The sequence below is a fragment of the Phyllostomus hastatus genome, unplaced genomic scaffold (assembly GCF_019186645.2).
Source record: "Phyllostomus hastatus isolate PE091 unplaced genomic scaffold, TTU_PhHast_1.1 phas_contig_148, whole genome shotgun sequence".
NCBI lineage: Eukaryota > Metazoa > Chordata > Mammalia > Chiroptera > Phyllostomidae > Phyllostomus > Phyllostomus hastatus.
The window spans coordinates 21299411-21312979 of NW_025333607.1; the positions used below are offsets into that span (position 1 = coordinate 21299411).

The window sequence follows — 13569 nt, forward strand, 5'->3', positions numbered from 1 at the left end:
AGAGAACTAGGAACAGACCAATAAGAATCAAAGAAGGAGAAAGTATATTTTGAGGAAGTTTATTTATTTTTTGTTGTTGTTATTGTTTTTTAAATAGTCAAGAGTTATTGCATGTTTTTTTAAGATTTTATTTATTTATTTTTAGAGAGGGAAGGGAGGGAGAAAGAGAGAGAGAGAGAGAAACATCAATGTGTGGTTGCTGGGGGTCATGGCCTGCAACCCAGGCATGTGCTCTGACTGGGAATGGAACCTGCGACACTTTAGTTCGCAGCCCGAGCTCAATCCACTGAGCTACGCCAGCCAGGGCTCAAGTTTATTTGTTTTACTTGTGCAATGGGCAGAACCGTATACCCTTATTTGCAGATGGAGGAAACATTTGTCTATGTCGAATTACTGAGAAGATTTTCAAAGGCCCTTTCCAGCACTGTCTCTCTTGTGGTTGTCAAAGTGCCTTCCCATTGTTTATTCTGGGGACACCGGCGTTGGGCTCACAGCTGTCCACTGTAATTTTGAGAAGGAGGCTTTGCCTGGATCCGAGACCTGTCGACGCGACGGCTCAATCTGCAGCCACCTGAAGGAACTTCCCTCCACGTAGAGAACCTCAGATTTTACGGGCAGGCTTGACGAGTCGCACTAATTAGATAAATTCGACGTTGCACGGGTTCTGTAAGCAGACTGGGCTCCACGGCCACGCCCCAGAAAGAATGTCAAGGATGGGGATGGGGACAAGTGCTGAAAACACGTCCCACACTAAGGAGTTTTCGCGGGCACTGTCCTTGACTGTGTAAAAGTCCCGAAGTGACCAGGAGACGTCACCGTCTTGGAGGGCAGGAGAAAGCTGACGGAGGCGGACCATCGGGTTGTCTGCTGGTTACTGTCACTTTATGGTTTTTCTTTTGGGTGACAGCTCCCGTGGAGCTTATTACATCATTAGGTGCAGTGAATTAACTGACTCAGAGAAAAACCAACAGCAATTTGTGCATGAAACAGTGAATCTGTGCCATTGACCAAGGAGTAAGATTATTCCCAGGCTGTCTCCCTGAGCATTTGTGGGTGTTTCTTAAGAAAGAAAAAAAAATTAAGACAGATAAAAAAGACATGCAAGAGATAAAAACAGAGAGAAAGAAGAAAACGTATATGCTCTTAACTTTCCCTGAAATGGAGGTCGGACATGCAGAATGTTATCAAATTTAAAGCCGCACATAAACACACATCCGCTCACAGCCCTGTTACTTTTGGCTTTCAGGTACCAAATGATAGGTGAGATTAATTTCCGGGAATGCGAAGCAGATGGATGGACCAACGACGTTCCTCTATGTGAAGGTAGATAAAAATCCTGAAAACACCTCAGATTGTTTGCAGCGTCTTACAATAAAGCATCCTTAACATCTGTAATCAAATATTTCTCTTTTTTTTTGACACAGGGGGTTTCATATCATTTATTGTAAAGCACAAAACAGGCATTTTAAAAGTGAAAGTATACACTGAAAAAATACATTTATATCACAAAGCATTGCCCACGTGATTGTTGCGAATACATTTGCTGGAATGGGTACATCTACCCTAAATACCAAAAACAATATTTCTTACTCAAATTATTTTTATGGTTTCAAACATAGTATATAGAGTGTATAGCCAACCTTTTAACTACTGCACTATTTTGTGTTTCAATAACCAAATATGAATACAGTCTCATCTGATCTAATATTTAAAGTATTAGAGCTTAGGAAACCTAAGAAACTTGTTTTTCCTTCCTTTTGGGTTCTAAGCTCTAGAAAGAACCCAGATATCAGGCCTTTAACCTGAAGAGCAGAATCTCAGCTTGAGTAATGATGCCCTCACCCCCAAAGCGCCCGCGTGCAGGATCCCGGGCGCAGCAGCTGGAGTGGAGAGCCGGCCTGAGGCCTCTCACCCTTCCCACCTGCCCAGGGAGGGTTCCCTCCTGGGGACTCAAGTCCCTCTGGGAAGACAAGGGGAGTAAGAGAGGGCTCTGCCCTCTCCCCCTGACCCAGAAAGCAGACAGTAAGAACGGGAAGGTGCCGATCCTGTCGTTGCCAGAATCTGAGCTAGTAATCCCAACACCTGCTCACGGTGGAGATGAACGGGACCAGCCAGAACAGGGTTTCCCTGTCCCGTGGTGAGGAGTGGAGAGAGAGAGATGCAGAGGGAAGGGGGAGGGGGAGGGGGAGAGAAAAGGGAGGAAGGAGCAGAGAAGTGTGGTCACGCAAAATAGCGGAGACCCGTGCTCTAGAGAGCATCTGCGTGGGAAACCACCTGGGGCGCGAGTCAAAACCCGAACTTTTGGGTTGCTAAAGACGTCCTGAAGGGACATCCGTGGAGCGATGGGCAGGGACATAGCCATCACCCGTCCATTTTAACAAGCGTCCCGGGTCACCTCCCTGTGCAGTGAAGCTTCAACGCCATAACCTAAGAGGTAGTGGGAAATATTCCGTAACATCTAAAGAAGCACCCAAATTATTTTGAACGCTGACGTGGAAGTCGAAGGGAATTTTAAACCTACTTCCCTATTGAAGTAAATACAGTAAAAAAAAGTTTGCTGTTACACCTTTAGGAATATAGTGTTAATGAGTGTGAGACTGAAGTGGAAATTTTGTATTTCAGTCTCCCATTTCTCAATTATTTAAGAAGCACTTGTCAGTAGTCAGAGTGGTAGTTTTCTTTGCCCATTTCCATAGAAAAGTTGCAAAGATAAATTCAATATTTATTTTTTCCTTAGCAGGCTTGATCTCCAGCAAACAGGCATGTTGAATGCTTTAAAAACAAACAAACAAAAATACATACAACCCACATTTATTTCGTCCAATCTTATCTTGCTGACCTTATAATTATATATGTATCTATGCATATTTTTCATGATAAAGTTTCTAACTTCTATTATAAAATGTTCTATTTATTTTTTCAGTCGTTAAGTGTTTGCCAGTGGCAGCCCCAGAGAATGGGAGAGTTGTCAGTGGTGCGTTCAACCCAGACGAGGAATACTCTTTTGGACAGGTGATCAAGTTTGAATGTAATCCAGGCTTCATGCTTTCTGGCCCTAAAGAAATACATTGCTCAGAAAATGGTCTTTGGAGTGGAGAAAAACCAGGTTGCGTGGGTAAGCTACACCTGCTGTTCATTTGATTATGTGAATGATTTGGGGTTTCCTCATGAAAATATACATTTCAAACCACCATGCCTCCTAACGAATCTAAACGATGCTGCTAATAAGTAGCATTTATTGAACACTTCCTACTTCCTAGGCATTCCTCTGAGTTCCTTGTATGTGTCATTTCCTTGCACAGTCAGAGTGATCCCCATGCCCCATGCGCCACTGCCACCTCTGTCTTATTGAGGGAACTGCGGCATCGGGAAGTTAAATCTCACCTGCACGGCTGCCCTGCACGTAGAGTCGAGCTAATATCCAAACCCAGGTGATCTAACACTGAAGTCTACGCTCCTATCCCTGATTAAATTGTACTTGGCTCTTACGGCTTAAAAGAGTGGTAAGCCTTTCTGCTACAAGTTCTGATATTGGCCTACAGAACTGGCTTTCCTGACACTGGAAAGCCAAAGATTTATTATTTATTTCCAGTGATGCGTCATGATGACATTGTTTTGAAATAACCCTTCTAAGAAGTGGCTATTTTTTTATTTGGGCTGTGCCTGTTATAAATATTGCCGAACTGAATGGAATCCGTTAAATATTCCTTTGCCTTTAAAATCGAGTTCTAGAGTAAACTTTCAGACAAGGATTCTTTAAGGTACAGCACAGAGAGTATAAGCCAGTAAATTGTCATACATGTAAGGCGCCAGGTGGGTGCTGGACTTAACAGGGTGAACACTTCGTATTAGAGAAATGTCAAATCACTATGTTGTGTGCATAAAACTAATCTAATATTGCATGTCAATTGCAATTGACAAATTTCATTATAAACTACTGACCCACACATCATGACCACTAGGATGATTTTGGCTTTCATCAAGAAACATTTTGGTCAATTGATTTGAAGTCTCATACTTTTGTTCTACCAACATTTCTCTGGCGGAAATTTTTGCCATATTTATATGCTAACATTATCTAAAATCTCCAAATGGTTTATACTTTCTTAGTTTAGTCTATCCTACATACAGATGCAGAGGAAAACATGCCTCTTCCCAAAAACCTTTTCTAACAAAACTAATTCTTCAAGTCAGAAATGATAAATATTTCTCTTCAGTGTAGCAAATACTGTGTACTCTAGAGGCTTATGGAGGGGGTGCACTTCTCACGAGTAAATTTCCATGGTCAGTGAGCCCTGCCTGGGATGATTAATGCCTCTTGTAAGTCTCAAAGGGAGAACAGGAACTTGGTGAGGAAGTTAAGGGGGGAAACCCGTACCAGTCGAGAGAAGCTCATGCAGAAGAAGTGGCCAAATGTACCCAGCAGAACGAAGCTTCCTGGTCCCCCATTGCCCCCAGGCCCGGGTGAAAGACACAAGCAGGGAATAACACTGTGGGACCAAAGAAGATGGGCTGGCACAAGGTTCTGAGCTGCTGAAGAATTCTACACTGTGCTGAAGAATCAATCGGACTTTCAGGCTGAATTGAGAATCATTGAAGGATTTTAAGTGAATCAATGAAGTGACAAGAAAAAAAAGGGTCATTAGGGAAAAGCAGTTGTGAAGGTGAGAGAATAGAAACTGGGGAATTAGTTCTTGTGGCCATAATGCCAGGGGAAAAGTATTTGCGAGGAGGTGGATGGCGAAACCACCCAAGTGGAAGGTCAGTAACTTTTTGGAGCTATAATGACAATGAGATCAATTAATTTATTTGTCAAAATCCATAGTTAATAGTTCTGTCAATAATTACTCTATAATGGGTAACTGGGAAATATGTGGTTTTGCTGGTTACTCAGTGGCAATGCTTATCAGAATAACTTCATAGCTATATTCAATTTTATATGCATCAATTTCATATGATGAGTGTGATTGCCACTATTTATTTCAACAAAACTAACTTATCCTCAGACCAAATAAAATTAGCAACATAACTGTAATCAGAATTTTAACGTCTTTCAGAAACGAACATTAAGAGGAACAGGTAAGTTCAGCAAGCATTCAAGTCAACACAGAACTTTTATTTGGTTGCCTGCCCTACTGACTGGAAACAGAATTTATGTCTTCGTGTAACCATGTCTTGGACACAGCCCCTTTAAAATATATCACAAACGTTTTGGAATGTAATCCCTTCTATTTAGGAATTTCCTGCCAAAGACCAGAAATTCCGAACGGAGAGCCGGCATCCCCGAAGACCACGTACAGGGAGAATGAAAGGCTTCAGTACAAATGCTACCCGGGCTACAGCTACGGCGAAAGAGCGGAGGCCGTGTGCACCCAGTCTGGGTGGGTGCCGCGCCCCTTCTGCAGAGGTAACGTCATGCTTCCTGTCGGCATCCTCTGCCGTGGGCTCCGTCCACTGTTTTCACGCCCTGCACTCTGTGCCTTGGCTAACTCTCCGCCACCAACACTCCTCCTTTTCCTGCTACGTGCAAAGGTATCTGCTGACAAGGAAGAACTCCAAAAGTACATAGATTTGCCTTAAATCTCTAAGACATTTGAAACTAGATAACACCAGAAATTTTGAGGTAAAATAATATAGCATAAACCCCTTGAATTTTCTTTCATCCGGTTTGTGATTTGTATGTGTCAGGGGGTTTATTTGGGGGAAATTTATCAAAGCTTCAGTCTCTGTCCCCAGTAGGGGACAGTCTCTGACAGCAACTCATGGACAAGAATAATTAAAAGTACCAAGACCTGCTAAATAGAAAGCACTCTCGATCCAAACTCTTCCACTCCTATGCAAACTGGATTTTCTACTGACTGACAGCAGAGGCTGCCAATATTGAATTATTATTATTTCAAATCTTAATGACTGTTTCTAACAGCAGAAACGTGCGACCTCACACATTTGGACAGTCTCAGATATTAGTATTTTGGAGAGAGGCACCTGCCCTGGTGATGTTTTCATAGCACCATTTATTTTAGTGGAGATTATAAGAGTAGAGAATTAAAAATTTTTAAGGGATATATGCCCACTGCTTGAAAGCAATCACCAAAAGTTCTTCTATTCTTAATTAACTCAACAAAATTCTCCCAATCTTATTTTGTTTTGCTCTTAGTGACACTGTGATTTATTTTTTAATATCGTAGCTTTTGACTGCAAGCCTTGGTGTTAAGTTTAGCCATATCAGGAAGTGAAAACTAAGACATATCGACTGGGCTGCAGTGGGAATGTGAAAACACGAAGGACCTAGCACATTCAAGTGAGAGAAAAAGTTAACATATTTAAGCTTCATTTGAGGATAGTGTCAACATCCAACACTGAAGACATATTTTACTTAACACTAGTGTTTAGGTGGTCATATATGTTTTCTATTATTTTTAATACGATCATTGCTAATGTATGTAAGTACCTCAACTAATTATGCCATGTTAGCAACAGGGACATAAAGCTTACTCTGGTGGAATGGAGTATAAATTTAGGTCCAATAGAAAGACTACTACAATAACCGTAGGAGCTGAGGGCACACAGCAGAAGTACGGCATGGAGAGGGGAGATATATAAGCAATATTTACACCTTTAGTGTCTGACTAACTATTGGAGTTGATGGGAGACAGAAACTGGGGGTCCACTTCAGGCTTCTGTCATGGGGTCCTGTGTCACAAATTAAAATACGGAAAGAAGAATGATGATTTTAGTTGGACACGTAATAGGTTGGATATGCCTTTGGTTATATGCATGAACCTGTCTGGTGTGAAGCTGCAGCTGGAAATACGGATTAGAGTCTCGTGGGAGAAGTTGTTAGCATTAGCATAAATGGTAGTAGCTTTTGATCGTGGAAGTGTCTTGAATCACACAGAGAATATGAAGAGAAAGCCAACAAAGTCCAGGGTAAATACTCAGGTAGAACCATAACTATGTGTTCGCACACATCTATAGGGTCTTTACAGATGATGCTTCTGGGCCGTGATGAGGACCAGTGGGAGGACCCAGTGGAGAACCGTTGAGGGAACACACAGGGCATGACAGCAGACGTGGCAGGACTAAGCGTGGCTGAGTGAAGACCTGGCAGGCCATTGTGTTGGCAGCTTGGAGCGCAGGGAGGAAGGTGGAAGGAGAAGGGACCTGAGAAGGCAGGACCCAGAATTCGGGAGAGCAGAGGAGGAGGGGCAGCTATAAGTGGACTAACTTAAGTAGACTAAATTAAACAAAATGCAGCTGTTCATGCCAAGATAACAAGAGCTAGGACGATGGAAGAAAGCAAGGCACTGGAGAACGTTGAGAAGCCGGTGATGAGCCGTGTGAAGTTCTGCAAAGGGTTTTTTTTAATTTTTTAAAATTTATTTATTTTTAGAGAGGGAAGGGAGGGAGAAAGAGAGAGAGAAAGACATCAATGTGCAGTTGCTGGGGGCCGTGGCCCACAACCCAGGCATGTGCCGTGACTGGGAATCGAACCTGTGATGCTTTGGTTCACAGCCTGCGCTCAATCCACTGAGCTACACCAGCCAGGGCTGCAAAGGGTTTTTATCTATTCAGTGCAACAAATAATTAAGGAGCCCACATTCTACACCAGTCTCTGCAATATGTGGAGTACAAGAGTTGGCAGATCTGGGAAGTGGAGGCCTTTGGTGACTTCTGTCAGAGCAGGGCCAGCTCAGGGGAGATGCCAGAAGCCACAGGGCTGTGGGCTGCAAAACAAATGGGAGGTTGAACAAAGTGGAGGCAGCAATTGTAAAAGGGCACTTGAAGGATCTTGGTTGTGAAGCAGAGGAGAAAGATCACACATTAGCTCAACTTGGGCAAAGGGCGGAAAGAAGGAGTTTAAAACTGCGGAAGCCTGAGCACCCATCCAAGAGGAAGTGGCTGACAGAGTCAGAGAGGTGGAGGGATAAGCAACGGTTTGTGACCTGTGGGAAAATAAAAGTTTTCAGAAGCTTGCTTGAATATGAAAATAGGAAAAGGCTTAAGTTCAGAACAGACGCAGCTAATGTTAAAGAAACTTTCAGGAGCTCTAGGGGACCTGTAGCTGGTCGTCGGGAAGCTTTCTGGGAAGGCAAGCCTCACCAAGTAGCAATGAAAGAGCAACTGTGTAGGGGACTTGAGTGAAATGAGGAGACTATCGGTCACTTACCGTGGGAAAGAGAATAAGAAGTAAGTTAGGGTCATATAACTGGGTTCAGGCAGTACTGAATGCCCACCGCAGGCTTTGCGTCCGAAATGGAACATGGCAGCAATGTGAACGGTAATATAGCCTTTCTACAGCAGTTAAAAGCCACTGATTAATTGTCTCGATGTTGGTCAGCATTCCTCAGTGCATATTTATATGAAATCATGTCCTACGCTGTCAGTACGTACAATGATACTTGTCAATTGTTCCCCCATAGAGCTGGAAAACTAAATTAATTGAATTGAAGAAAAAAGGCATAGCAGTCTATCACAAAAGGGATATTGCAAGTTGATCTATTGTTGCAATATAGCAAAAGGTTGATGAGAAGGACCAAGGGAAGCAGCTTCGTCAGTTAGGGTAGACTAGGTCAAGGGAGATAAATCCCAGGTCTGATCCCGCCTGTCCCCATTTCGTAAACCAAGTTTCCGTACAACACAGCCACGTGCATCTGCTCACGGCAGTTTGTGGCAGCTTCTGCAGTCCAAAGGCAGAGCGGACCGGCCAGCAGAGACTTTCACCTGGCCCTTCATGTGAAAGGTCTCCCAAACCCTGGACTAGGTTATCCTGTTACAGTGAGAAAACTATACTCCCAGATTCCACCAGCCTAACAAAGTAAACTTCATTTCCTCACCATGCTGGCTTCCCATGTAAGGCGGAAAGGGACTCTGCTTGCGCTATTAATTGTAAGAATCAGGAGATAGAGACCCAGTCTTTCCTTGCCCTTCTGTAATCACTGCTGCTGTGGGGAAGAGCAGGCAAAAGTTCACCCAAAGGCTTTGAAAGCATCCTTCCTAGAAGGAAACATATCACTGCCACATCCATTTCACGGCTGCATTCAAATCAAGGAAGAGACTCAGGATATTTGTGCACAGTTCTTATCAGAACTTCGGAAGCCAAGGAGGTTTGGGGAAGAGGAAAGTGTAGGTGAAGTGTCGTGTATTATGAGTTCATGGCCACGCACAGAACAGCACCATGGACGCGATGGCCTTGGGGGAAGAGGATCGAAGAGCGCAGGGGCACAAACACTTGAGGTGAGCAGGTGAGGGGGGGTGAGCGATGTGGGGGAGGTCCGGGTCTGTACTCACTTTAATGCCGTTTTGCTCTATGATAAGGGCAAAACAAATGACATTCACTCTATTCTCATGGACTTGACTTTTCCTCGACAGCGATTTCTGCATTAGCCACCTGTCCTTTTTCTTTTCAGAAGTGACATGTGATCCTCCAACTATTGCCAACAGCCACTACATTCCCGACAGGACCTCATACAGACTTGGGCATAGACTCACGTACCAGTGTAAAAGCGGCTTTTATCACTCAGCCCGAGGCAGCACGTCAGAATGCACCGATATCGGCTGGCATCCTCCTCCAAGGTGCAGCTGTAAGTTCCGAGCACACCGGGACCGGATCCTAATTCCGCACTGACTTCTGGTGAACACCAGTGCAATGGGGACCGAATGGGCCCCCGGCTTGCCTTACTGAGAGTGTAAAGCAGGGCATGCAGAGGCATGCTTGGCTTTTCAATGTAAACACTTCAAATGAAGTTCAAAATGACATATTTTTTAATGAAACCCTTCTAATCTTTGGTACTCAGGGTTAAATATGTGTGGGTACGAATATGCGTTTCTCTCACTAATATTCTAATATGGGAATTAAAACATTGGGTAAGAATGCTACCATTCACCATCGAGTATGTTAGTAATTTATTGCTGTGTAACCAATTTACCCCAAATATTACTGACTGAGAACAACCACCCTCTCTTGACTCAGGGTCACAGGGTCAGCACTGGGGAGAGGTCCAGTCCCCCAGTTCTCACTGTCTGGGCGGCACCGGGACACTGGCCCAGAGTGTGGGCTGAGGTCTGGGTGCAGCTGGACCTGCTCCCAAGTGGGCACCTCCCTGGTGGCGCAGGGGCCTCAGGGGCTTAACACCTGGTGTCTCCATAGGGACCCTCAGTGGCACTAATGTCCCCAGAGCAAGTGATCTGAGACACAAGAATACCTCCATGCAGTCTATGACCTGCTCACACATTGTCACCCGAGCTGTTTATACCCTTTAGAAGAGGGTCCTTAAGTCCACCCACACTCAAAGGTGGGGGCAGTGGGCTCCTTCTCTCAGGGAGGAGTGTTAGAGACATAGTTGGTTTTCTGACACCATCACATGTCACAAAGTGCCACTCAGTTCAGCAGGGCATTTATTTCTGGGAGGTTTCTTTGGCCTCCTTCCAAGAGCTTTCTTCCTCCACCTTCATGTTCCTCTTGCTCACGTATCAGGTCCCTGTAGAGGCATCCACGCTGCAGCTGGACACTCCATGAGTGAAACATGAAATGATGCTAACAGGAGGTCAATGGCCTCAGTGTCAGTTCAGGACAAATGTCCACATGAATGTGACAGTGTGATGCCCTTAGAGAGGATGCTGGCATCACAGTGACACAGACCTCAGTGAGCGTGAACACCACGAGGATGGTGTCTGTGTGCTCACCTAGACAGAACTGACAGGCAGCTCTGTGTTGTTGCAGGTGCACCACAGACGGACTCCGAGTGTGCACATGTCGTGAAATGACCAGAAACACGTGTTCTTTACATCATCTGAGTTTACAACCTTTCTTGTGCTAGAAACCCTAATGCAATGGATATAATTATGTTAATAATATAATTCATCAAGGAAACCATTTATCTCTCAGTAAATTCAATTAAAGGAAAACATAATTTATGTTGTTTTTTTGTTTGTTTTTATTGCAAGTTAAGCCATGTGAATATCCAGAAATAAAGCATGGGTACCTATCCTGGGGAAGCAGATCTGAACGATACTTCCCAGCTGCTGTGGGACAATATTTTTACTACTACTGTGATGGCAACTATGCGCCGCCTACACGGGACGACTGGGACATAATTACTTGTACAACAGACGGATGGTCGCCTGACATTCCCTGCCTCCGTAAGTAAACCCTTTCCTCCCTGTGCCGTGGGGACACTTCGGAGAGGAGGGGAATCACACCAGGGAGAACGATGGAGCTGTGTGACCAGCATAAGGGGGAGGGGCTGAGTTCTGTCACCAGGAAGACCCATGCAGGTTGTTTGTTTTATGAGAGGTTCTTCATTCAATACATGAGAGATAAAAATAGACTCTGCAAGTATACCTATATCATTTGTACATATTATAATAGTAAACTGCAGATAATTATATTTAATATTATATTTTAAAAAATATTTGGTAGCAGCTTTAGTATTTCTTATTCTAGATGTTATTTTTAGATGCTATGCCTTCTAATTTAAATATGAGGATAAATTTTAACTTATTATTTTGACCAAATTGGTGGGGTTTTTTCATTATCCTTCTATCACTCTTAGGAAAATGTATTTTCAATTATTTGGAGAATGGAAAATATCCGAGGTATGGACAAAAGTATTTACAGGGTCAGTCTGCTAAAGTCACCTGCGATCCTGGTTACAGTCTCCCAAACCAGCAGACCACATTGACGTGTACGGAGAATGGCTGGTCCCCTCCTCCCAAATGCATCCGTGTCGGTAAGAAAATGGGCCTGACATCCAAGCTGTTTTTGATCTTCTAAGACTTACCTGTAATTACTGTGGAAGAATGTTTTTATCAGCTTCTTATTTTGCCAAAGGACTTTCTTGGTTTTACTTTTTCAAGTGTGTATAAGTGGAAATGCCAGTTTCTTGACATATCAATAGCATGATAAAGACACCTGTTAGTAGACATTAATTTAGAAAACCACCCAAAGACCTCAGAGAGGAAACATCTAATTAAATACAGAGTGGAGAGCAGGATGGCATGTTAGCTGTTCCTATTGTCTCCCCACAATGGCATGGATTTTGGCCATGACACTGGATGAGGGCAGCTTGGTGAGAGTCCGGACTCTGGCAGACAGGTCCCCCCCCGCCCCAGGGGCACAGAGACCCAGGACTGGGTGCATGGAAGGGCCTGGGAGCAACAGCTTCCTCTCCCTGAGTTAGCGCCTCCCCAGTCCTGCACCTGGTGGAGGTTTGGGGTCCGAGACCTCCAGGCTCAGTGGTTTTGTACTTGGTTCTGTTGTTCAGGTTGACTTGACCCACTCAAGGCTCGTTTCTAAACTGATAAAGCTGGTTTGGCACCCTGCCCACTAGGACCAGTTCATTGGGAATGTGGATGAAGAAGGCCTCTTCTGGCCACTCTTATAAATGAGTAGTTTTTATTTATTTTTTAAAGATTTTATTTATTTATTTTAGAGAGGGAAGGGAGGGAGAAAGAGAGAGAGAGAGAGAGAGAAACTTCAATGTGTGGTTGCTGGGGGCCGTGGCCTACAACCTAGGCATGTGCCCTAACTGGGAATCGAACCTGTGAAACTTTGGTTCGCAGCCCGAGCTCAATCCACTGAACTACGCCAGCCAGGGCTTAAATGAGTAGTGTTTAAAGATGTCTTTCCAATTTGACTGATCCAATGTGAAAATCTCCCAGTGTTGAGGAGGGTGCCCTGGGAATCTTTGAACTGATGGTTTCCTGCTGGTTCTTCCTGGAGGGGTTACTCCCTGCCCATTGTGGCGGGGCTCTGCCCTGCTCTGAGGCGTGATGTGTTCAGCCTGCAGGTGTGTGGGGCTCTCTCCCTCTGTAGCTCTTCCCACTGGGTTCTCTACACTCCAAGTTCAGTGATGTCAGCCTGTTTGAGAACGCCGGGTTTGTCCTTCTGTTCAGTGTGACTGATGTCTTCGGCTTGAGTGTTTTCTTCCTTGTTGTAATCCGGAGAATTTGCACCCCCGCCCCAATGAAAGGCCACTGTGAGAAGAGAGCCCACAGCATTCTCCTTCTCTCTCAGCAGTCAGAGCCAGGTGCTGGGCGCGTGTGCACAGCTCACAGGGTTGTTTTCACAGGGTTGGTTCAGTTTCTTCACCGTGCGGGGCTGGAACTCTCTTCTGTGTTCCTACTGTGCATTTCTTCATTTTATTAAATTTCTCCCAAGAACCACCTTTTAATTCTGTACATTTTCTGTAGTGTTTGTTTTCCATTTTTGTCTGCCAATATTGTTATTCTTTCAAACTTGTTTTTCTGTGTTCAGTGTTAATGGAAATGGCACATGTGGAAGCTTGTTATATTGACACGTGCACACGGGAAGATGTGACCACCACGTCATGGTCATTAGCATGTCCGTCCCCTCATTTAGGGACCTTGGTTCTGCATGAGGCGAGAACGTGTGACTCTTCTGTCTCAGCGATAATTGAAATGCATCCTGGGAATGGACGCGTTCTAAGAGCACTCTGGCGTGCTGTAGCACTCCACATGCAGTGCACAGACACATCCTAATAATTTATTTTTTTACATTTATTTTTATTTTCATTTTTATTGGTGATACTATTACAGATGTCCCCA

The 13569-nt window shown here is 44.3% G+C and overlaps 1 protein-coding gene across 4 annotated transcripts in view; it reads left to right on the forward strand.

Moving 5' to 3' along the window:
• The window catches only part of LOC123832363 (complement factor H-like), a 59882-nt gene that overhangs the window by 11955 nt on the left and 34358 nt on the right, over positions 1-13569 (forward strand). For all 4 annotated transcript variants that reach the window (XM_045860071.1, XM_045860075.1, XM_045860074.1 and 1 more), the window contains 6 exons: positions 1247-1323; positions 2924-3115; positions 5237-5407; positions 9411-9584; positions 10948-11142; positions 11556-11732. In XM_045860071.1, coding sequence (XP_045716027.1) covers positions 1247-1323; positions 2924-3115; positions 5237-5407; positions 9411-9584; positions 10948-11142; positions 11556-11732 — 986 coding nt within the window. The remainder of the gene's footprint in view (positions 1-1246; positions 1324-2923; positions 3116-5236; positions 5408-9410; positions 9585-10947; positions 11143-11555; positions 11733-13569) is intronic.